General features: G+C 37.4%; 1 protein-coding gene across 1 annotated transcript in view; it reads right to left on the bottom strand.

Annotated features, from left to right (window-relative positions):
• Spta1 (spectrin alpha, erythrocytic 1) overlaps positions 1–14,448 on the bottom strand; it is an 82,155-nt gene extending 67,707 nt beyond the window's left edge. The window contains exons 1-11 of the mRNA XM_034520247.2: positions 14,290–14,448; positions 12,825–13,061; positions 11,192–11,317; positions 7,716–7,856; positions 6,879–7,025; positions 5,475–5,608; positions 4,770–4,914; positions 2,833–2,987; positions 1,820–1,955; positions 1,542–1,643; positions 448–585 (exon numbers count right to left, since the gene is read on the bottom strand). Of these exons, the coding sequence (XP_034376138.1) occupies positions 448–585; positions 1,542–1,643; positions 1,820–1,955; positions 2,833–2,987; positions 4,770–4,914; positions 5,475–5,608; positions 6,879–7,025; positions 7,716–7,856; positions 11,192–11,317; positions 12,825–13,061; positions 14,290–14,310 (1,482 nt within the window). The 5' untranslated portion in view covers positions 14,311–14,448. The remainder of the gene's footprint in view (positions 1–447; positions 586–1,541; positions 1,644–1,819; positions 1,956–2,832; positions 2,988–4,769; positions 4,915–5,474; positions 5,609–6,878; positions 7,026–7,715; positions 7,857–11,191; positions 11,318–12,824; positions 13,062–14,289) is intronic.
• Positions 14,449–25,860: the final 11,412 nt, after the last annotated feature.

The following is a 25,860-nucleotide window of genomic DNA, read 5'->3' as shown; positions in this document are numbered from 1 at the left end:
TATGTTGGTGAATGTGTAGTGAGGTATAAGGGAATGGGGTGCCTCAGCGGCCCATGCCTTCCCTCTGAGGAACCAGCCATACTATAGTATAGTATAGAGTAGACTTTATTCAGAGCATGGGGAAGGGAGTAAAAAGGGTAGTAGAGACACAGAAAGAAAGAGAGAGAGGAGAGTAAAGTAGTAGAGAAGTATAGGCTGGCCATGAGCACTTGGAGAGAAAAGGGAGAAAGAGAATGGGGATGGGGCACAGAGCAGGAACAGAAAGGCAAGAAAAAAGTGAGAGCGGGGGGGGGGGGGGAAGCAGCCCCTTTTATAGTGAGTAAGGCATACCTGGCTGATGCCGGGTAACTGTGGGCAGAGTTTAGACAAAATGCTAACAGGGGGACTGATAGTAGCCAAGATAGTGAGGAATTGATACCTGAAGACTGGCCAAGTGCCTCCTGTTACCTCTTGTCTGCTCATCCAACTATCCACTTGTTCACTGTCTCGGTAGAAGAGGTGGAAATCCAGACATTGGCGGTACTGTTGCTGACACTTGTCCCACAGTTCCAGCAGGGCAGCCCACTCATTAGCAAGTATTGTCATCTTAGGAAAGGAAGGGACATTGTATCAGGAAAACTTAATTAATAAATTTTATCCTACATTTAACTAGCAGCTAATAAATGAAATGCCATCTGAGAGATCAGAAGTGAATAAGAAATGAACTATTCTCTGAAGGCCCCAAAATTTAAGCAAATAAGTGCAGTATAGGAAAATAGTATAAATGCCAAAAGAGACATAAGATGTTTTATATGTGTAAAAAAATAAGAGATTAATTTCAGACTGGGAGAGCCAGGGAATGAAATATAGAAATATAAGCACCAAGAAATGTACAGAGCTAGTGAAGAGTATCAGGGATGAAGAATAACATCAGACCATAAGTCTATTGCCAGGACATGAGCACTTAGGTTATACATTGCAATTTGGAGAAAAATCTAGTATCTAAAAAAGGGTTGGTATTTGATGATCTCCTTGTCAGTGGTGAGAAAATTAGCTTAATTTGAGGAGAATAGAAATGATACAGATGCGCATCATTGGACTAGACACTGTAAGAGGCCCAAAGCTTTTCAAGGCACATATATCAGTGAATTTGTTATATAGAGGTGAGTGTGAGGATGTGATAAAATAAAGCAATGAGGCAAGGTGGTATAAAGGTTTTGCATTAGATAAAAGTCAGAAAATTGATGAAGCAAGGCCCAACCCAGAGCAATTGCTCGCCTTGTGAAGTTTTCAAGTGATTTGTTTAACTGATGTATTCTTAGTATACGTATACATCAGTTAAACAAATACATATATACATATATGTATATGTATATGATGTATATGTATACGTATATTATGTATATGTATATATGATAAAGAGCAAATGGATGATAGATACACTGTTAACACGTTTAGATGTCTCCTGACTCTCTTCCAAAGAAAGATTGCTATGTGAGCACAAGATAGATGAGAGTTGGATATCTTACTGAAAGTTCACATGTTGTGTGAAAGTAGCTTACCTTCTCGCGAATTTCCTCAGAAGCTTCATGATTGCCATCCAGGAGTTCTTGACCAGTTGCATCAGCAGATTGAAATCGATCATCATAAGAGTCAATCTCGTGCTGTGATCATAAAACAGGACATCTCAAATGCTGCAAGAAACCTCCTAGATTGGTCAACATTGAACAAAATCCTCTCCTTCCTTCCTTCCTTCCTTCCTTCCTTCCTTCCTTCCTTCCTTCCTTCCTTCCTTCCTTCCTTCTTTCTTTATCCTGCCAGAGAAGCCTTTGCTCCTTACTTTATGTTGCTGGTGCCTGGCTAACAGGGCTTCCCCACTGGCCACATCTGTTGGTAGCTCATCAGCATTGATCAGAGCAATCTTTTCCTTCATCCAGCCTGAGAGCTCATCATAGTCTGATAAGAACCGGTGATACCTGTGGGACAAGTGGTAAAAGACAGGAAAGAAATACCTGGTTTAAAAGGACTATGAACAAAGGGTTATGAGTGGGATAACCTATGGCATGCAAGATTCAACTTGTCCTAATTCCTTCCCTCCACTTACTCTTCAGAGAAATAGGTTATGAAGCCTTTCTAAACAGAGATGCATATCCTAGAGTGGGTCTATCCGTGTATGTGTATGTGTCTGTGTGTGTGTGTGTGTGTGTGTGTGTGTGCACGTGTGTTACAATTCTATCACTTTAAGGTCACGTGTACCTCAGAGTAAAGTCTCATAATGCAGCCAGAAAATAGATACATAACATGCAACTATCAGAGTGGAGGTAGCGTTGGAATTCCCCTAAGTATCTTGGCTAATATTTACTCTATTAATCAAGAATGTTGCTAATCTATTCAAAAAGTTAAATGTTCATTATTTTATTGTAAATCATAATAACAAGATGAGTTATCTTCTATCTTTAGATGGTAAGATTACTGACTGTAAGAATTACTGACTCCAAAACAACCCCTTGTTATCACAGATTTTTATAACTTTCAACAAGACAGAATTCTGGGCCCATTTTGACTCTTTTTAGCTTGAAACTTTATTTACAACTTTTGCTGGAGTCAAGAGCTTTCCAGTTTTATAGGCTACACTATAATATTTAACAACTACATAGACAGGTACGCTAAAGGGGTATGGTTGAGGGGTGTGTGTGATACTGAGTATTATACCAGCCTGCAAAAGAACTTCACTTGGATAATTAAAATTTCATTTGCTTCTACAGAGCAGGCAGGATAGCTCTGTTTTTTCATTCGGCCTTTCTCCTGCTTTGGAGCCTCCTGGAGGAGATAGAACAATAAACACGTTCTGACCCATAAGAAGCCTTCAGCTTTGCGTATCTGTTAGTGGCCAGTTCACGGATGCACTCCCAGTTGGAGACTAGTTCCTCTTCCATCTGCTGGATCTGAGATGCATCTGCAGGATGGGAAATCTTCAGCTTGTCTGCTTTGGCACATAACTCTTTCACCTTTGGAATAAGAAAGAAACCTACTAAAAATCTAAGCACTCTGACTTCTCTCAGATTTATAGGAGATATTGCAATAAAAATCATATGAATGGTAATACTTAATAAATATATTTATATTATCACCCTTGACTAAGACAAGATATTATATGTTAATGACAAATTTAACTCCTTATTATCTATAACTATGTTTAGTATTTTACAAAGACTTATTTTATGTTGTTCATTTAATAATATTATGAGAAATTCTTCTTTCTATTTTAAGAAATGTTTCTCATTCTCATCTTATATGAATGACAGCAGAGAATGGAAGCAGAGAAGTTACTCAGTCACCCAGCTCTTGTCTAAAACAAGATTTGAAACAGTTTATCCTGTACCATCTCTCTGTCTTTGTAGATGTCATTATACAGGATTCATTTTCCCAAACAAGAAAACCACAAGACTCCTTTAGAGCTTTATGCCAGAGATGATATAGCAAAATGTAGACATGGGTGACTTTCCACATGCCACTGCTCTTTTTTTTTTCTATTCTCAAACATACTCAGATATTGTTGAAAGTTTTTTTAATTGTAGCAAATTAAATCCTATAATTTTAGCATGTATTATTAGAGGAAAATCCAGCAAGAACAAATCAATCAATGAATACATTGAAAGTGGAATGGTGGGTAGGGTCATAGGGATAAGGCTTTACTCAAAACAAGCAGGTGTAATCTTTCTCTATTCTGTTGCTTCATCAGAAACACGAGAATCTACCTAATTATAGGTAAAGTTGTGAACTGAAGTATTATTGTAAGTTTTGATTATCAAAACAATTTGGTCAATAAATTCAGAGCTTAGTAAAGCACCTCTATGGGTATCAGTGAGAACAGAATGTTTCTAGAGACAATTTGAGCTCCAGGTGATCAGTGAATCAATCTCTTGATAGATTCATATATTGGGGGCTGGGTAGGAGGTAAGAGGCTGGGTCTAGTGGCAGGAAGCAGGTCAATGGGGACATGTTCTTTGGAGCTCTATTTTACTGTATACGTTTCTTCTATCTCTCTCTCTACTTCCTTGTCAGCCATGAAGCAAACAGCTATCCTCCACCACACTTTTGCATCACCATGATGTTCTTCCAAAGCACATGAGACCAAGAAATGATGGACTAAAATCTTTAAAAGTCTTAGGTAAAACAAGTGTTTCTACTGTTTCTGCTGGGTGTTGTGGCAGAAATGTCAGTAACAAATGGGGAAATAAAACATGGAGACCTCCCAGATTGCTGTGAGGTTTAGTGTGTCTATGTCTATTCCCCTAGACATAAAAACAAGAGCATTTTAGTTTTAGGAGGGAGCTAAAAGATAGATTTAGATTTTAAAGTCTCTTAGTTTATTACTAAAGAAAAAATTATTCCCTAATTTTTTATGTGAAGAGCAAAACCAAGATCCAACTGCAACAGAAAAAAAAAAATGTACTAAGAGGGAAAACTCTAGTTCCAAGGTGTTTTACTGAGAGAGATGATTGAACCATCCTTGGATGTATTTTTCATGGTTACAAAAGAGCGTACAAATGTATATATAAAATGTGTGTGTATGTGTGTGTGTGAAATTTCAGTTACAATAAAAACTGTGCAGCATCAGTGAACAAATATGAATTAGAATGAAGAGGCGTATTACAGTGCCACAGAAGAATCCATCCTTTATGGAAAGCCGTGAACTCACTGCATCTTCTTGAAGATATGCTAGGCAGGAGGATGACCACATACCTTTTATACGCCAGGGGCTAGTTGTTTCTCCAGCAGAAGCTTACCTTGTCATCCATGACAGCAAGATTCCTCTCAAGCCTCTTGTGATTGTGAAATAATGCCTCAGAACTAACAAGATCTTTGCCATAGTCCTCAGAGGTGAGTAGAGGCTTCTTCTCTTCCATCCACTGGATGGCTTCATTGATATCCCTAGCAGACAATGTCATGAGCATCAACAAACCAAGATGGCAGGCATCGCAGTGCAAACAGACCACAGCTCTCACAATAGGACCAGCTTAGTTCCCTCAAGTAGCAACTACTCTCCTTTTCAACAAACTAGCACAAAGTCACTGAAAACATTCTTGCGTGTCAGATTTCTTTCCCCACTGAGATGTTCTAGTACTTGAATTTTGAGCTCACAGAAATACTTCTCATGTCTGCCATGTGAAACGTGATTCATAAATGCCAGTCTTCCCCTTCGAATCGTCTAATCTTACACTCCTTTTGCTTTTTTAGAGCCAATTCAACAGTGCTATACTTTAAGTTTTTTTCTTTTTTCTTTACTTTCTTTCTTTTTTTTTTTTTATCAACAGGAGCCTATGAATGGCAGCCAGGTCCACACATTTTGTTGTCCTCATCCACCAGTTTCTATTTCTGGGAATGACTAGGATTGGTCTCTTTGCCTCTACTTCCCCTGATGTGAATAAGAGCCCGGGCCTCTGGTGTGCTAGGCTAGCCCTCTACACACTGCTATAATATCAGCACCACACCTTTTAAATCGCTGGAGGTCTGCGGCATTCGACAGACTTTCTCGTCTCTTGACAGCCAAGCTCCAGAGACGATCCCAGGCAGCATTGACTTCATCCTGTTTTGCCTTTATCTCAGGCAACTTAGGATGTTTCTCCTAAGAAAGGACAGCAGCAAAGATAACATCATAGCCAATGTCACCTTAACACTGAACTTTATACATCATACTTTGTCACAGTGGCAGATAATGAAGCATGGCTTCTCAAGCAATGGCAAACAACATAAATAAAGCCATTGCTGTTTTCACAAGCCTTTGTCTTATTCTCCTTAGCCCAATTAAGCCACCAAATAACTGCAGCCATGTACAAAACCAGATGACATCAGAACAGCCCAGCCAAATGTCTCCACAGCGGAATCAGAGTCATGCACAAAAAATATGCTTATTCTAAGTTTTGTGGTAATTTTTTAGAAAGTTTTGAATAGATGAGAGCTTTTTAACACACACAAAATGTGGTAAAGACAAAAAATGTAGGAACTGTTGAACAAATAGCTTTGAAAATGTTGGCAAACAGTGAAGTTTTTAGTCTTTCTGTAGTTCCATTCATACTGAATCCTTGCTGCTACCTCTGTGGCTGTTAACAGATTCACTTTAGAGCTGAGAATACAATAAAACCTAAATATGATGAGTAAAGACACCTGTTAGACTTTATGTATTTCATATATATATATATATATATATATATATATATATTTACATATACATGTTTCTATTCATAAATATTATATAATTCTGATTTCAAATACTTATATACACAATCAATTGTTCCAATTTTCTCTTATATATTAGGGTATTTAGTCCCAGTAAATCCTTATTAACTCAGACATTAAAAACTTATGTAAGTGTTGCTTTAAGTAAATGATAGTGTGTCTGCATTTTTCTCTTACTCTCTTATAAAATACTATATAAAAATAGTATATATAATATATACATGTATATATACACATAGATATATGTTGATAGTCAAACATTATTATAAATTCTATGCTACTTTATTCTTGTTTCTTTCACAAGGAGTGCTTAAATACAGCCATCAATAAAATTTATGGTACAGAAATTGCCTGTGCTACTTATGGATTTAATTTTCTCTGCCCATCTCTCTTTTTAAACACACACACACACATGAGAGAGAGAGAGAGGAGAGAGAGAGAGAGAGAGAGAGAGATTGATTTTTTTCCATGGACCAGAAACCGGAGGGTGAAACCAGAAGGGGACAAAATGTTGCTCTACAGCAAGTTACTACATAGATGTGCATCTTTCCACTCTCATACAATGTTAATCCCCATTATATCCTGCCTTTTAGCGGCTAGGAAAGAGTTCTGTAAACTCAGAATCCTTTCTCTGGCATGCCTCTTTTGTGTCCCCTCACCTGGGCACATGCATTAGCATATTGGTTCACTCTATCCACTTTTCCCTTTCGAACAGTCAGTTCTTCCTGGAATTCTTCAAACTTCTTATGCAGGACCTCAGTTCTCTCCCAGTCATCGCCCAGCTCCACCAGTGTCACTATAGCTTCCTGTAATTGAGGAAAAGTTCACAGAATCACCAGTAAAAAAAATTATATTTATATATAATTTTTTTACAAGTCAAAAGCCCTAAGACCCTGTTATAATCTCAGGAGAACTCAGGAGATCCTTCCAGAGAAAAGCAACAATCAGGAGTCTGTTTTGGGGTGGCAAAATCAGGGGGGTTGCTGGGAGAGCCTCTGGATGTTCCTTCTGTGTTTTAGAAGATGAAAGATCAATTCCTCTTACTCTGTCTGCCTCCTTTTGAATCAAACATTTCTAAAAAGTATTTCACTGAGCTCTTATATGAATAAGACATCAGCCCTTACTGTGGAACTGTATTTGAAGTATTTAGAGAAAATTTAAAAAGCCATAGCTGTGTGTACTGAGAAACAAGAGTTGGATGTTATTTCAGACAAGACCCAGAACATGGAAAGAGAAGGGAACTGAGCCTAGATCATATTTGAAGTATAATGTTAATCTTGTCTTTGCCATGACCACAACCACAGATTTAGCCTTATTCCCTACAACAATCTTCAGAGTACTCTCAAATCTTTGCCAAAATTCACCTTTTCCCCAACGAATGAAGCCAAGGAACAGATTTCTCAACTACTCAAGACTACCTGAGTAGGTTGTAGAGAATTTCTGTGGAGTGCTTGGGACAGAGCCATCAGAATACCCACAAGTACGTGCGCCTGTACCTTTTCTTTTACCCACTCCAGGATGTCTTCACAATCCTGCGAGTATTGATAGAACTTCAGTGCCCGCAGCAGCACATCACTTTTCTCTTGGGTCAGCTCCAAGAGCAGATCCCACAGGTGGCGAAGTTCCTTCAGATGGGTCTTTAAGGAAGAGAGACAAAATGGTTGAGCTAGCAAATAGTTCAGTGGGTAAAAGCATTTGCCTTCCAAAATGGACAACCCGAGTTTGATCCCTAAAAACTATGGTGGAAGGAGAGAACCCCCTGACCTCTATAAGCACACTATGCTACAGATCATAAACATGCACACACACACACACACACACACACACACACGCAAGCACGCATGCACACACACATGCATACGCATGCACATACACATGTACACATGTGTACACAAAAACATAAAATACATACATAAAATGACAAATAAAATATAATTAAAAAATGTCAGGCCTTGGGCCATTTAACCTGCACCATCAATCACGTAGGATGCAGGTAGAGGGCATGATTGACAAGTCTCCACCTCCAGAGATTAAAATATTAATGAGTTATCCAAAGGGGGGAGGGGCGTAGCTAATTAAGTTATTCCCTCCCCTTTCCCCCTCCCTATAAAAGTCAGGCACCTCTGGCTTTTGTGGGAGCGCGCACCGCACCATCTACACCCATTCCCCACGCCATGAACAATAAAAGCTTTGGAAAACCGGACTGGAAAACCAGACTGGAAAACCGGACTGGAAAACCGGACTGGAAAACCGGACTGGAAAACCGGACTCCACCTGTCACCTGGGCCTGCCTGCGCCAGGTTCCCAGCCTTTGGAACCTTGGAATCTTGAACTGCAGCCGCAGGCCTGTCCACTGTGGGACTCTCCTCCTCTGGCAGAGGCGTGGAAAGCCTGCCCTGACCCGCTGTCCGACCGCCCAGGGACCCCGCCACCGGACTACCCCCCTCCCCCCAGGTTTCTTTCCCACAAAAAAACAATTGATGAAACATAGAAACACGAAGTAGGTATAGAATCAGAAACATGTACAAAACGCCTACAGAATTATAACTACCCTGAGCCCAAAGGGTCCCACAGAGACTGAACTGCCAACCAGTGAGCATGGTTGGGTCCGACCTAGGCCCTCTGCACATTTACAACAGTTGTGCAGTTTGGTCTTCATGTGAGACTCCTAACAGCTGGAGCAGGGGCTGTCTCTGACTCTGACTCTGTTGCCTGCTTTGGGGACTTTTTCACCCTACTGGGTTGCTTTGTCTAGCTTCAATAAGAGAACATGTGCCTAGTCTTACCATCATGATATGCCATGGCTGGTTGATACTCATTATCAACCCCCTCTTTCTGAAGAGAAAGGGAGGAGGAGTGGATGGTATGGGTAGATGTGGGGAAGGACTGGGAAGAGAGGAGAGAAGAGAGGGGGTAACTGTGGTTAGGATAAAAAATAAATTACTTTAATTAATTAATAAAAATCAGTCCTCCCATTCATTCCTGTATTAATTGTTCAACAAGTTTCGACTGGGAGAAAAAAATATATATATATGAAAATAGTTACTGAGCTAAACCAAATGTAATCTTCCACGACAGAAAATTTTGTTAAAATGTCTTGACATTGTAAAGAATTTAAAATACAAATTATTTGATGGCAAAAGGGGAGAAAACAAGACACTGGGGGAAGTTTTCATGGAAGAGTGTCCATTTTGACTGAGCCTTAAGAATGCAAAAATTCCTGATGGGTAGATGATACATAGAGAATGTTCTAAGTATAGCATACCACCAAACAACTTTGCTGAGTAACTGGAAAACACATTAAAACTCTAAGAATATTTTGGTGCTGAATAATTTGACAACATGTAGAAGCAGGTGAGTGCCAGATTAGACCAGAACATCACGATTCACCAATCATGTGAAACTGGTCAGCACTGTGCCATCCCTTTAAAAATCTTGTGTCTTCAACACCTTGCTCACATTTCTCTGAACCTTTCTATGGTATCCAGCATAGCCTCACTGGTGGTAATAGGTAGTTGTTTTAAGCACTTCTCAGACATTTCAATTTTGTTTTACACTTTAAGTTTTAGGAAAAAAAAAAAAAACATCTGTTTATGCAGCTTCGGTGGTTTGAATAGGAAAGTCTACTGTAGATTCATGTATTTGAATGCTTGGCCCATAGGGAGTGGCACTGTTAGGAGGTGTGGCATTGTCAGAATAGGTGTAGTCATGTTGAAGTGTGTCACTGAGGAGGGCAGGCTTTGAGGTTTCTGGTGCTCAAGCAATACCCAGTATGGCACACAGTCTCCTGCTGCTTGTAGATCAAGATGTAGAACTCTTGGCTGTTCTAGCACCATGTCTGTCTGCACACTGTCATGCTTCCTGCTCTTACGATTGACTAAATTCCTGAACTGTAAATCAAACCCAATTAAATGTTTCCTTTAAAAGAGTTGCCTTGAACGTGGTGTCTCTTCATAGAAATTAAACCCTGAGACAGTAGCTTAGATTAGACTTGAACTTAATGCCCTTCCTTTTCCATCTCTCCACTCTGGGGTTATGGGTATACATCATCATACCTAGTTTCAAATATTTTAATTAATATAAGCGTTTATACATAGCATTATAATATAAAAAAATCTTCCAATATTAAACAAGTGAAAAGTCTCAAGATTTTCTTGTTAATACTTTTTTCTAATTTGATTATTTTTCTAGTTAAAAAATCTTTCCTGATCATATTTTGTTACCATTAACATGTGTTAGAATATTTATACTTTATATAGAAAGACAAGCCTCATTTGTAAGTTATGTAATATAAATTGTTTTTGTAATTTAGACCACATAAGCTGAAAAATTTACTAATCTGACAGGGAGAAAATAAGAATTAGAATGTAGCTCTGACATTAAGAACAGGCACACAGTGGTAAATGCTTGTTGAAATGACTGTGATCTTCAAGTCTAGACATCCAAGGACATTTTGCTAGATTTTAGTGCCTTTCTTTCTTTCTTTCTTTCTTTCTTTCTTTCTTTCTTTCTTTCTTTCTTTCTTTCTTTTTTTAAGTTGAAAAGAAAGTATGAAAAAATGTGTTATCAGAAATGGGGAGTGTTGTGGGGAAAAACAAACCCCAGAACTTTACTGGCAAAGGGAAAGCTTTCAAAGAAGATCGAAATGGATAAACATCACTTTGAAGTCAGAATTAATTAATATAAGATTCTTTAGAAAAATTCCATCTGAGAAACACAAGCTAGGCTGAAGACAGCTTGATCTTGACATGAGGGCACATATAAGGAATGCCCAGTGCTTTCTATTCCATAGTTCTCCTCCACCCATGAACTACAAGGGTGTGCTATCATTTTGCCTGCCTCAGTTTCAATAGAGAACAAGAGCTTCCAGCCCTTGTTCTAAAGCAGCTACATTGACATTTACCTGGCATAATCCATCCAAACCCTGGTAACTCAACCAACAACTAGAACTGAGATCCTACCAGACATTTACCTTGGTGTCTTCATGGGCAAAATGGTCTTCTGCAAATCGAGCTTCTCTGATTTCTTCCAGCTCAGGAAGCACTCTTGATTTGGCCTGTACCTCTGATACAAAGGATTCATGCTTCTGATATTTCCCCTGCAATTTAGGAATCATAGAGTTTATGAGTAATGAAATGTAGTCAATGGGAACACCAATTCTAAGCAGACTCCCTGTTCTGCATTTACTCAGAGATTGGCCATAGCAGAAACAATCATATCCTGAAACAAGCAAGTGGTTACTCAAGAAAAACAACTGAACATGACTTCTTGAGTCAAAAGTCATAAAGGCAGTCTTTTCTGTTGGTGCTTCTTTTGGGAAATTATCAATAAAATAATATTCTACTCAAGGCTCCACAGACTCCTCTGTGAATAAGACCATGTAATACATACTGTCATTTTCCTTCCAAACAGCTAATACTAAGTTCTCTTGTAAGAAGTACAGTGAGAAAAATGAAATTATTTGTTTAAAGTTCACAAAGACCTCTGCTCTGGTCATATATAAACTATGACACATACATCATACAACACCCAGATCTTGCTCCATTCTTGCCGGCTCAACACTGATCATCAGATGTAGAACGTTCCACCAAAGTTTTTGTCCTACAACCTTTTATTTGAATTTAACAATAGCTATAAATAACAATTTTGAGAAAAGCTTGAAAAATACCTCCCACGGAGGAGAATAGACAGTGCTTTAGAAGCACTGAAAAGTTTTACTATTTTTTTTTTAAGATTGCCACTAGACTTTTAATTAATTTAGCATTATGAAAGGGATGAAGTATATCAGGCATCTGAAATTCAACAGGGCTAGGGATTTACGACACAAAACACTCAAAACATGAAAAAATCGAAACCACGACTCTTTGAAAGGTCTTAGAACTAACTTTTAAAACCTCTTTAAATATATAATATTATTTCATTCTTGTAAAACACAAGTTTTTCACATCCCATACATGTCTTCTTCTCTAAGTATGCAGTCCATTGTTTGCAGTATATTCACAGGTATAAGCAGGCATCACCACAACTCATTTATAGTATTCCATCACCATAAAAGAAATGCATATCAATTGTTTCATCATTAATATCACAACATAGAACGCACAAGGTTTGTCAAAGTTTCTTGAACTTTTACTTACTATTTTGTCTAAATAAGCTATCATAAAATAATGAATCTCATGAGTTTTATTTGCAGATAAGACTCTGAAAGATAACAAATGGTAGACATAGAACATTTAGAGGCACAACTTTTGTCTCTATTAGATAGTCTAATCTTTCTGTGACGTCTATGTATTAGTTATAAGAATGAGTGTGAGTTCTGAATGAAACTTCAATACAATGTAGTATGATTCTATATTATCAACAAGTGATATACTGTCGGTTTTATTCTTTCTTCTAGCTCACCTTTCTAATTTGCATATAAGAAGCAACTTTACCTTTTTCTTAACTGAATTTTTAAACTACACATTCCACCATTTTGGTTTTGTTCTGTACACAGAATCAGGGAGTGCTTATACCTACCAGTCAACATTAAAATTTAAAAAAGGCCATTTCAATCTCTAGAGAACTTAGGGTCAATTCTGAAGACATCTGTGGCACTGAGTTACCTGTATATTTGTGGGTTCATATGTTTTATCTCTTGTAATTTCAAGCTTTTCCATGATCCACTTCTCCAGGTCATCTGCATCTCTCCTGAAAACTTGATAGTGATAAGACTCTTCAAGCTTCTGACCCCTCTCAGCAACCCGTTTCTTGAACCTCTGATACTGGTCTAACACCTCTTGTCGTCTCTGCTGGATTTCTTCTGCTGTTTCTAGAACCTTTGGTCCACTGCTTTCAACAGCCTGTAAGTTAAAAAGTCTCCTCATGTTTTGAAATATTATTCTGTATCCCAAAATACATATGAGTGCAGTTATTATGATACAAAGAAAAAATAAATAATGCCTATAACTCTTGCTAGTTCTCATGTTTAGAATGCTATTCCTCTTGTATATCCCAAGGCATTCACCCACATCGAATTTATTTTTAAAAATCATTAAGCCTATTAATTTATATGGTTTGTGGGTACTATTATTATATTATATATTATATTATATATTATAATATAATATAATAATATATTATATTATTATAGCTGTATAATTTAAACTATAAATAGCTATTTTTAAATTAATAATTCTTAATCATCCAAAATATTCTATACAAAGAACAAATTTGGACTGCTGAAGCAATGTCACAGAATGTCAGATACACAAAAAGAAATGCTATTTTATACTTTTCAAAGGCTAAACAACATTGATAAGTGCTGGTCATCCTGTAAATTTAGGGAATAATCAGGATGTTTCTAATTACTTTAGTGAATCACACACACAAATTTGCGTACTTTTCTTCTAATTAAAAGTCTAGATCATGTATTATATACTTTTCTTATTTGATTTACTAAAAAAAAAAAAAACCTACTAAAAAGAAAATCTAAATTTAACCTGTCTTCTTACTTGTCACAAAGTATAAATCATTAGTGTTTTAGTAATTGGATTTTGAAATATAAAATATTGTATTATTAATCAATACAAAATTATGCTTTAATTTAAAGAAATCCAGTTTGTATGTAACACAATTCAGAAAAATATTTCCATGGAGATATTTCCATAGGGCATTGCTCTCCTTATTTCTTATATCCAAAATATGTAATGCTGTGTTTATATTTTGATGTTACTTTATTCTTTAAAAATAGTTTTTTATAGACAATAATTCCTGAGATGACTCTAAAATTAAGTCATTCCACAATGACACAATGTTTAAGTGGGATATTTGGTTTCAAATTGCCTAGCAGTTTTCTGTATGTTATATCTGATTTTAGCAAGTAATTATTAAATTATTATTATTACTATTATTATTTTATAGGGATAAATTTTTAGGTTATTTTTTAGAAGTGAAACCTTCACAAAAATTATTTACAACTTTAAGGTCAAATAAATATAATTTTTAATGACCCTGTGAGGATGGACTTCAAGGTTCAGAAGAGACAAGATTTTCTAACAGCATCAGGAATGAGAATTCATCTGTACTCACAGCTTCCTTTGGAGTTTCCATCTCTCCTCAGAGTCGAAGGCTCTGCAAGATGAAGTGTAGCTAAGAGAGAAAAATAGTTCTTTGAATGTCCAATCCACTTCAAATAGGAATGTCAGAAATGTGAATGTAGCAAGGCCCCAGGGGAAAGTTTCAGAATCCCGCCAAGCATAGACAACCAGCATTATCTCCAGGACACACACTCAGCTGAGGCAGCTGCTGATGGCACAGACAAGGTGACTCAGCACTTTTGGGGGCTGTGGCTCTCAGGACATCAATAGGTATTTTACAAAGAAAAGAAAACAAAGTTTTCAGATGCAAAAGTATGGAGGAAAGCCAGGGAGAGATGAAAGGCAGGTATCTGTGTTGGGCTGTGTTTTATTCAGTCATAGATCATATAAGGTAAGAGAATTTAAAAATCAGGAAGTAATTTCAGGTTTTTCTTTCTTCTGATTTCACACTGGAGAGCTAGAGAATTCAGAGGGGACATGACTTTCTTTCTTTCTTTCTTTCTCTTCTTTTCTTTTTTTAAATTAAAAAAAATTTTTATTTAATTTTTTTTTTACACTCCAGATTTTCTCTCTCTCCAGGTCTACCCTCTGACTGTTCCACTTCCCACACACCCCTATACCTCCCTGCCTGTCTCCAGGAGGATGTTCTTTCCTTCCCCCACCCCCTCCCCATCCATCAGACCTCCACATTCCCTGGGGCTTCCAGTTTCTTGAGGGATAGGTGCATCTTCTCTGACTGAACCCAGAGTCAGCAGTCCTCTGCTGTATATGTGTTGGCCCTAGAGTAGGGAGAGGGAAATTGTAGAGCCCACCTCCAGTAGAAAGACAGGGAGGCCATCAAGTGAGGGATGGGGTTGCCATCCCACAGTCAAAAACTCTGACTCATAATTGTCCCTGTCTGAAAGAACTGCAGAGACAAAAATTGTAGAAGAGCCTGAAGAAAAGGAGGTCCATTGAAAGCTCCAAAGTGGGATCCAGCTCAAGGGGAGGCCCCAAGGCCTGATGCTACTACCGAGGCTATGAAATTCTCACAAAAAGGGGCCTACCATAGCAGAAAGAGTCAGATGCAGATATTTACACCCAACCAATGAACAGAAGCTGCTGATCCCCTGTGATAGAACTAGGGAAAAGCAGAAGAAGTTGCGGAGGAGGGCGACCCTGTAGGAGGACCAACAGTTTCAATTAACCTGGGACCCCAGAGATCTCTCAGACACTGGACTGCCCACCAGGCAGCATACAACAGTTGAAATGACTTTCTTGTTCTGATCTCTTTTTAAGAAGTACAACTCAGTTGTTTTGACGGGACCCAACCTCAGGTAATGAAATGTCTTTTAGTCAATAGCTTATTTCAAATTTTGCTCCAGGGTCTTTCTCAAAATCAGGAGACTTTATTTATGACCTCCATTGAGCACATTCTTGAAACTATGATCTGGCTCTGCACCCTTAGTCATTCAAGCAGAAGGTACAGTATATTAAGTTGTATGAACTTGTCTATCTTAAAGTTAATGAGACAATATTTTAAAATTACTGAAATAATAATTATCATTTAGAAATGCATGTAAATTAACCACTGCATGTTTAAACATGCCTAAGACATGAGGCAGAAACTATACTTTTACAAATATAACAGAAGCAGAACTTCCTTTCTAAGGTTTGTTCTTTTAGGTTATTTTATTAAAGAAAAACACAAAAGCAAAATAAATGCATACAATGTTTAATAGCTTATCACAAACACTGGTGCTAGCCAGTCCACCTACTGTCATCTCATTTGCTTTTGTTGTTCCTACCTTTGTTTCTTTGTCCCAGAAATCAATGTCGAAAACTATGTCATGAAGCTTTACCTCAGGTTTCCTTCTAACAGTTTTATATTACACTTTCATATAATAAAGATACAATTCTGTTTCATGATACCCAGTCCTGTCAATTAGGCCCCTGCATGTGTGGTGTGTGTTCGTGTGTGTGTGTGATTATAAGGTATTAAGTATTTTATAATTATTATGAGATGTCCCCAGAAATTAGAGACCTGAACCATAAATGTTGACGGCCTAAGAGAAGACTAATTAAAGCAAAGTTGAAGAGATGTCATGACATTCATATTGGTGTGGCCTTGACTCATTATTTGAATACCTCAAAGCCATAAGAACAATATGAAACTTTGCCTTCCAGTCTATTTATTATGTTTTCACAGATAAAAATAATATTATAACTTACAGAATGCTATAAAAAAGTATATGATTTAATCACATCATGCATGGTACTCAACAAATTTCTTGGATAAAAAATATAATTTTCCCTTTCTCATTTTAGCTCTAGGCAGAGGTTCCTCAGCACATGTGATACAACACATTTACTAAACTGGTGCCCTTGACTTTCCTATCAAGTTTTATTTGAATGCATTAAAACTCTATAAAACTGCTAGAATAAAATGTACAGGGGCTTCATTAAATTACTCTAGATAATGTCTTCTTGAATTTGGAAAAGATAAGTGGTACATCAAGTTGAAAAGCTTCTGTACAGTCAAGAAAACAAGGAACAAAATCAAAGGGCAATATATGCAACAGAAGGAAATAAATTAAAGTGTATTTTACAAAAGCCGTAAAGTCTCACCAACATGGCTGCCATATGAGATGAACAAGAACTACATCAATAGACTTGGCAAAGTGGATGGGGGAACCCAGGAGGCCTCAACCCTACACAAAAAACTATACACACCCAAGGAATGTTGAGAGTGGGAGAAATAGCCTTCCCCAGAGAAAAATATATCAATTGTTTTTTTTATCCAATACCCAAAGATCAGTACAGAAAACATGCACACAAGGAACACTATACAGACTGAACATGTTATATTTATGTATAAATAGGTGTATATATATATATGCATGTAATAAACATTGACAAAAAAAGAAGAAATGAATTTGAAAATGTGCAACCAGGGATATATCTGGGAAGATGTGGAGGGAGAAAAAGGAATGGAGAAAGGCTATAATTACAATCTCAAAACTTATAAAATCCTTTAAAAAGAGTGCTCAGCACATCCCATGGAAAGAATATACAGTTAAAACTGTGTTCCGTGAGGGAGGTACATGGGGGATATTAATTTGATAATTGAAATCCAGAATTGATAACATACAGATAGGTTAAAGAGAAGGCACAAAAAGGGAGTTGTTTAATTGAAAAGTAGTAATTAGGTTAATGCACACATACAGGAAAAGGCCTTAGAAAACCTGAAATAATAAAGTTAAATGTTGGTGACAAAGGGGGCTTTTAAGTTTCAAATGACATTATTTACTATTCTGACTCACTCTTTAACCAAACCTTAGGGAAATTATGAAATGAGTGGCTTTTAAAAGAGGAGTTTTTTGTGTGTGGGTGGGGTGATTTGTCGGGCTGTCCTTCTGGGTCTTGATTATCAGCTCTGGGCAGATCTATTCATACAGTAGTCATCAGCCCTGAGCAGCTTGCTTCAGCCTGGCTCAGAGGTCAGGACAAAGTGAGGCATTTGATGTCATCCTCGTGGGCTCAGGGCATCCAAGAGCTACAGAGTCAAAAATTTACAGTTTTGTACAGTAAACTTATTTTGGAGTCAATATAGACAGACACACCAAATTTAATGAAAAATTAGCATTTTCCACAGAATAGAATTTATCATTAATATATTCTCTAACAATTTTTCCTTTATTTTTCTGGAGCTACTTCTATTTAAATTTTTCTCTGATTTTTGACTACTAAGTGGGTCAAGATAGTAGAACATATTGTTCAGAAAATAAAGAAGGTATTTTGTTGGAGGATATAGGGTTTCCATATATAACTCAAGCTGGTCTAGAACTCTTGTCTGTCTTGCCTTAGCTTTCTAACTGCTGGAATTATAGGCAGGTATCACTTTGCAAACAAAGAAAGTCCTTCTGTAGTTAATATCTGCTTCAACTGTTACCAGCTGAAGGTCTATAAAGTTACTTACTCCTTAACTCTAGTTGAATATTCATAGCTTCTTTCTGTTTTTTTCTTTTCTCCTTATTCATATTATTTTATTGCAGTAATAAAATCTAAAAATCATATTATCTTTCTACAGTATGCTATATATTTGTCATTAGAAGACAACTTAGAACAGTGGAATGTTGCACTGGATTGGAAATTCAATCCTTTCAGGAAATGCTCAGATTTACCACTTAAAGATAAAAGAGATATTGGAAATTGACTTAAATTTTCTTAAGCATGCTATGGGGTAGCTATGACTAATTGACTTACTTGAACATTGGCATATGGCCCAATTTAAAAATGGAGAGTTATTTTAGGTTGGGTGGATTGTCAGTTTTAGTTGCATGTGAACAATATCTGTAATATATTTTGACTGTGTCAAATCATACACTTTATATTGAGTCATAATTTTTTTAAAAAATTGGAATGTAAAAGGAAACTCTCCAATAGACGATCACTTCCCACAGAGAATGAATCCTATTCTATCACAGGAATCATTGGAATTTTATGTTAAATTTCCTTCTAACCTTATCTATCAATTAAAATTTCTCAATATAATGATGTAGATGAGAGCTGTAGACAAATCAATCTTCAGAAGCCTTGTAAGGGCAACATGTTTGTGACATGATCCCTCTCAGGGAAGTAAAAAAAAAAAAACTCAAGTGAAAAATATAATTTTCCTAAGAGAAGACATGAGTAGGAACCAGTCAAGAGCTGGAACCACACAGACTGCCTCCTTCAGATACTCAACTCAGTATAAGGTTTGAAGACTGTGTTTAAGGGATGCAAATGAAAGTCCTAGCCATACATTCAAACATATGCCCAGAGTAGAGTTGAATTAGGTTATTGGCTTGTGGATTCACATTACTTCTAAAGTTTCTATTCAATAATCCATTTTTTTTTCATTTGCTTTTCTCCCTCTTCTGTTCTAGAATTGAGAATACTCTGATTTTTGCTCTCCTTTAACTTCAAGAAATAAAAGAAGCTTCTAGTCTCTCATTAAATCTTTCAATAACCCATCAGTAAATGTTTTGGTAGGTTAAAATCTCTCTCAGGCATTGTGGATATGGAGATAATTGAAATGGGTATCTACTTTAAAATAACATTGTTACTTAGAGGGCACACAAGACCAGATTAATTGTAACATAAGAGAATAAAGTCATGTTATATAGTGGTTTAAGCAATGTACATTGTAGAAAGAGAACAGTAAGGCTGCTTCTGTTTCAGTGTGTTAAAAGAGTAGATGTCAGAGCAGAGATAGCATCTTGCAGGACTTCCTTGAGTTCAAAATTAACCAATTGGATAGTGTTAGGTCTTATCTTACCTCCATCTGGAGCCAGCCAACCTCTGAAAACATTTAGTATTAACACCCAGAATATGAACTGCTAAACACTTCACTGACTTTCTATGTATAGAAACAAGTCAGTTACAACAAACACTGAAATCATGATTATACATATTTTACAGATGTACCAATGTGTATTTTGTCCTATTTGATATATGGAGCACTATATTAAATTGGTATGCATTTTCTACAAGGTTGGGATCTCTTTTTTTTTTTTTTTTGTATAGATTTTTTTTCTTTTTGGAGTGTAGATAATTTAGTTAATACAGCAAACACTGCAAACATTGAGCTGATAACTGTGTCTCAGAAAAAGAAAAATCCAGCAGTATAAGTACCCCAGGACCATATTCTCAAACAATACTCAGAAAAGAGTCAAGTGGGAGGCTGAGGTTTAAAGGGGCCCTTTTTTGTGTGTCTGTCAGCAGAGTGGATACTTAGGATTAATGCAGGGGACCATACTGTGATAGGTAAATCTAACTGTCATCTTGATTCAATTTCAATTTGACTAAGAGATACATCTCTGGGTGGCTCTGTGAATTTTTACTAGGAAGATTAACTGAAGTGAGGGATAGGGGAAGACTCTCCCCAGAGTAGATGGTTTAGATGTTAAGAGTACATGTTGCTCTTGCAGAATAGCAGTGCCTCCTGGTGGCAGTCAAGATATAATAAGGCTGATTTTGCCTGCTTGTCTTCCATCCTTGCTGGTGAGTGCATCTAATCTACAGCTGCATTTGTTGACATGGAAACTAAGCCTTGTCAGCTTTCTAGTATGGACTGAAGATGAGATGCTCTTTGGGAACTCTCTATGTCTTCAGTGTCAGATAGAGATTGCTGAGACATTTAATATTGTTGACCAAGTAGCTACCAGGTTCTTAGTCTCTTCAGTGTGCAGACAACTATTGTTGTCTACCCAACTCATAGCATGGAAGCAAATCTTATACATCCTCTTTATAGTACATATTAATTGTCAGTTTTGTTCCTGTAGAGAAATGTGCCTAGTAAACAAACAAACAAACAAACAAACAAAAAAACTCCAAAGTCACAAACTTTGCAGTTGCAGCGATCTCCACAGTACGTACAAGTTCCAGACTTGGATCAGTTTCGTTATACTCATGTCCATACACATGAGATTCTCAATGAGATCAATGTCACAGAAGATATTCTAAACTTGATCTGAATTGTAAAATGATAGTGTAATCGTGAAGAATAACGAGCAATCACAGTGAGTATTCAGGCGAGTCTAGAGCTGAGATATGCTTGCTGAGTGTTAGGAGTTACACACAGTCAGAAGTCTGTTCATAAAGCCATATTGATGAGCCAGAAATCCTTATGTCAAGAGAGTAAATGGAGTGCATTCGAAAGATGCAACCAGCAGAAAAGATGCTTTCCTGCTTATTGACTAGGTCATCCTGGGCATGGTAGTTGTTGTAAACCAGATGTCCATGAGGGGGAAGTCACTGATGAAGAAATGTATAGGGCTGTCTAAGTATAGACATAATTTGATGCAAAAAAGATCACACTGCTCCCTGTGCTGATGACCAGTAGACAAGGAACAAGGGAATAGAAAATGCCATTGTCCTACCAAGGAAAACACACAGTGACTACAAATTCAAGTGTTACTATCTAGTCTTTACGTGTCCTCTCAACTGTGGGGGAAAAAAAGATTATATTCTTGGACATCTAGTTTTGACCAGTAGTTAATGGTTCAACTTATTAATTCCTTATACTTATTGTTTTCATTCAAAAGTTGTTCAGTACTTACTCATTCCATGTACGGTGTACCATGTCAAAATGAAAATGTTCATCAAGGAAAGCAAAAAGCTCCAAAATGCATTGATTACTAGATTCTCCTAGCCATACATGCTATGAGATTCACCTTGAATAATTAATTAACCCTGCTAAAAACCACAGTTCTGTAATTAGGAGGACACATCCCTGACATCTCTTTTTTGTTGAGAAATCATATTCTCACCTTTTTTCTATCACAGTGCATTGGTTCAGAAATTGAATAAGAGAAATCAAAGCTGTGAATTAACTCCTCATGTTATGAAATAAATTTTGTGCCTCTCCTTTAACAAAAATGTAAGCTGAAATTACATTAATAACTATTATATTTATATAAAATATACAGTCTAATACAACTCATAAGTATGTAAAAAAATCTGGGACTGGAGAGATGGCCTTAGCACTGTGAAGGACCTAGGTTAGATTTACTGCGCCCGCCACATGCAATTTATAACTGCTTATAACTACAGCCCTGTGGAATCTTACACACTCTTCTAACATTTATAGGAACTGGCAATTGTGATACACACAGGGGCACACATAAACGCAGACACACACACACAGACACACACACACACAAGGAATATACATACAAAAACATTTTTAAAATTGAAAAGAATAGTTTTTCTCAGAAAAAGACAGTGGTTCTCTCTCCCTTCTTCTCTCTCTTTTCTATTTGCCTCTCTCTTCCTCCTATGTGAGGAAACACAAGAAGGTAAGAATCTGTAATCCTGAAAGAGAACCTTTACCAAGAAGTTAGTTAATTATTATCTGGATTTTAGACTCTCTAACCTATTGAACTATAAGAAATAAATGGTTTAACCTATCCTCATCCTCAAAGAAGAATGATCTCCCCTGCCTCAGAAACCATTGACTATAAACACTTTTTCAGTATGCGGTAGGGTCTGGAGGTTTCTAACCAATCTATGTAGCCATGTTGGCTGGCTTGGTCTTGTGTAGCTCTTAGGCAAGCAAGTACAGCTACTGTGAATCCATGAGTGTGATCGATTCCATATCATACTCAGAAGGAACATTTTCCTAGTGCCCATCATCATTCTCTGGCTCTTACATTCTTTCCACCCCCTTGTATTTGATGTTCCTTGAGCCTTGGAGGGGAAGGAGCTAATATAAATGGTTCATTTAGGTGTGAGTATTCACTATTTTATGCTTAGCACTTTGAACACTTAGCTGTCTCTCCACTACCTGTTGTCAGTGAACAGAAACTTATCTGAGCAATGTTAACTATATCCCAAGCAGGTTCTGTCCTATTCTAGAGTTACCTGCCCATCCATGTTCAGTGATGACTATTCACAAGAATCAGGAAATGGACACAGCTTAATTTTCTGTCAACTGGTGAATGGATAATGAAAATGTTGTGCTTTTACACAATGTAAAATTATCTGTTAAGACAAGCGAAATTGTGAAAGCTAGGAGTAAATAGTTAGAAATAATCATTCTGAGTGAGCAAACCCAGACCCACAATAAAAAATGTGATGAAAACGCTTTCCTTCATTTGTAGGCATTAGCTTTGAATCTTAAGTCATCCATGTTCTGGTAGGTTGATATTGTTGTTCTTCTTATGGGGTTGTAAACCCCTTCAGCTCCTTCAGTCCTTTCTCTAACTCCTCCATTGTGGACTCCGTGCTCAGTCCGATGGTTGGAGTTGAGCATACTCCTCTGTATTAGTCAAGCTCTGCCAAACCCTCTCAGTAGACAGCTATATCAGGCTCCTGTTAGCAAGAACTTCTTGGCATCCACACTATGTCTGGGTTTGATGCTGTATAGTGGATGTATCCCCGCCAGAGCTCCTAGGGACTAAACCACCAATCAAAGAGTACACATGCAGACTACCCCTGACCCTAGCCACATATTTAACAGAAGATGGCCTTGTTGGACATCAATGAGAGGAGAGGCCCTTGGTTCTGTGAAGGCTCAATGCCCCAGTGTAGGGGAATGCCAGGGTAGGGAGGCAGGAGTGGGTGGATGGGTGGGGGAGCATCCTCATAGAATCAGGGAGAGGGGGATGGAAAAGGGGTTTGTTTCCAGGAGGTAAAACTGGGAAAGGAGATAACATTTGAAATGTAAATAAATAAAAATATCCAAAAAAAAAAAAAAAAAGACATAAGAGTCCCATACAGAATACCTGCTGAAGTCAGGAAACTGGTACAGTGCCATAGGAATGTGGCCTTTTCAAGTGAGGGGAGAAAGAATGCTGTGGTATAAAGAATTAACAGAGATTAGAGAATCAGGAAGGCTTAAATTGGGGGTAGGAAATGCAAGGTAAAAGGGATAAGGAGGGAAAACAGCAATGAAGTTGTCTGAAAGAGTCATATGAAAATGTACTATTATAGAAGCTTCATAAAATACATACATACACATATACTTTAAATAAAGGTAATCCATTATGGGGTTTTGGTAACAAAAGCCCTGAGAGATACCACAGGCCAACAAATAAAAAAATCTAGTGCCAGGAATGGGTTTCCTCCTTTGGTGTTTGTGGTGCTTTAAATGAAATGTCTTCCATAGTCTTTGGTCCCTAGTTGGTAGTGCTATATGGGAGGTTTAGGAGTATGTCATTGGAGGCAGGTTTTGAGAATTTAAAGACTCGTGCCATTTTGTTTTCTCTTTTCTGCTTCATGTGTGTGGTTTTAAATGTGAATTCTCAGCGACTATTCCAGCTGCCACACCTGTTACCTACTGCTTCTGTTCCTCTATCACAGACTAACCCTCTGGAAATATAAACCATAAACTCTCTCATCTATCAGTTGTCTTAGTGATGGTGTTTTGTCACAGCAATATAAAAGTAATTAATACTATTTTGTTGTGAGGCCCAGACATCCCAGGCTAGTGTAACTGCTTCTCAAGTACACCCTTAGAGAGGACACAATCATTCTTACATGTATTTTCTTAGCACTTGAGTACTGTTACATATAACAGTGAGAATGCTAACATTAATGATAGGAATTTAATGACAGACATTTTTTTTTCCTTCAACTAAAACTAAATATTGAGATCTGGGCTGATTTGAATTTTTGATTGACAATTGTTAGAATTTTTATATGCCTGACTACTTTAAGCATGCAAAGAACAGTTAACTGAGATGTTTGATTGTTGCCTGTATAGATGTCATTATAATAATCTGACTGCTTTGAATATTTCATGGACAGCTAGCGTGAGGAGCTACACTCCAGTTGCAATGAGTATGACAACCACAATCTGTTTAAAAAGACTTTGCTCAAGTCGTGGTCTCTCTCTATAAGCTATAATTAATGCATAGATCTTAGAAAGAAGCACTGGAATAAAGAGAAACCTCTGAAAACCCAGGTGACTCTGAAGCAATCCTCACCCAAGGAAAATACCTCCCCAGTAACTCAGTAGAAAGCCAGTGACTGATGAAACATGGAGGACTGTTTTAAAGGCTATGATTGGTCTCCATGCAGGAGTTGTGACTAGTGAAAATAGAAGCTTTGTTAATTGATACAAATAAAATTTTCTATCCAACCACGCCTTCCAGTTACTCTGTTGAGTCAGCCAGAGTGCACCCCCTTGTGTTGGTGTTGTGACAGTCAACTCAATAGAAGGCCTTTTCCCTGCTTGGTGTGATATGTGTAATTGGTAGAGCATGCAAAGCTGGTAAAACAAAGAAGAGGCAGTGGTATCAGCAATAACAGCTGAGAAGTAGCTGCAGTAACAGTGAGAAGGCATTGGAAGAGCTCCAGCAAGCTACTGGGAACAGAAATATTAGGAAGCAGAGACCATGGAGACAAAAATGGCAGAAGACAAGAGAAGGCAGAAAGAAAAGAGTGTGAGAGATAGAAAGCCATATAGAGCTGAAGATGACAGACTACAGGTGTTGTTGGTACCTGGAAGAGTTCCAGAGTACCCAGAAATATATCATCCCAGGTCTTGATACCCAAGACCTGAAAACTGTAATGCTAACCAAAGAGTTGCAAGTTTTGACATGCAGAATTTGAAATCTATTTCACTAGACATCACCAACTGCTAATGAGCTGTGGGTCACTGATCAGTAAATGTAGTTCACGGCCAGTCAAGTACCGGTGTAGACAGCTTCTGACTTGAACAGCACAAGTTGTAAATTTCTGAACACTGAAGCTTGGATCTGCAAGTCCTTAAGATCCAGAACTGTAAGTGTTGGGGGCTGGTAGTCTTGATCTTGGGTCCCAGGATAAAGCTTCTGGAACTCATGACTTAGATATTTGTGAATTTGTATAGAGCAAGTAGAACCTCAGTTACCTGACGAATATCCCAAGTATAATAGTACTTTCTGCTTTTTCAAAGCAACAATACTAGGAAATATTTCATAATGGTTAAAGCAAAGCTTTTGGAGAAGGTTAGAGCTGAGTTTGAATTATAGCATAGTGTTTTATAAAACATCTATACTTAGACAAGTCACTTAAATACTATAAGCAAATTTTCTTTCTTTTGTAACAGGAATGA

This window comes from Arvicanthis niloticus, chromosome 16, assembly GCF_011762505.2.
Source record: "Arvicanthis niloticus isolate mArvNil1 chromosome 16, mArvNil1.pat.X, whole genome shotgun sequence".
NCBI lineage: Eukaryota > Metazoa > Chordata > Mammalia > Rodentia > Muridae > Arvicanthis > Arvicanthis niloticus.
Note: the sequence above shows the minus strand (reverse complement) of the source record. Positions and strands in the feature narration are given on the sequence as shown.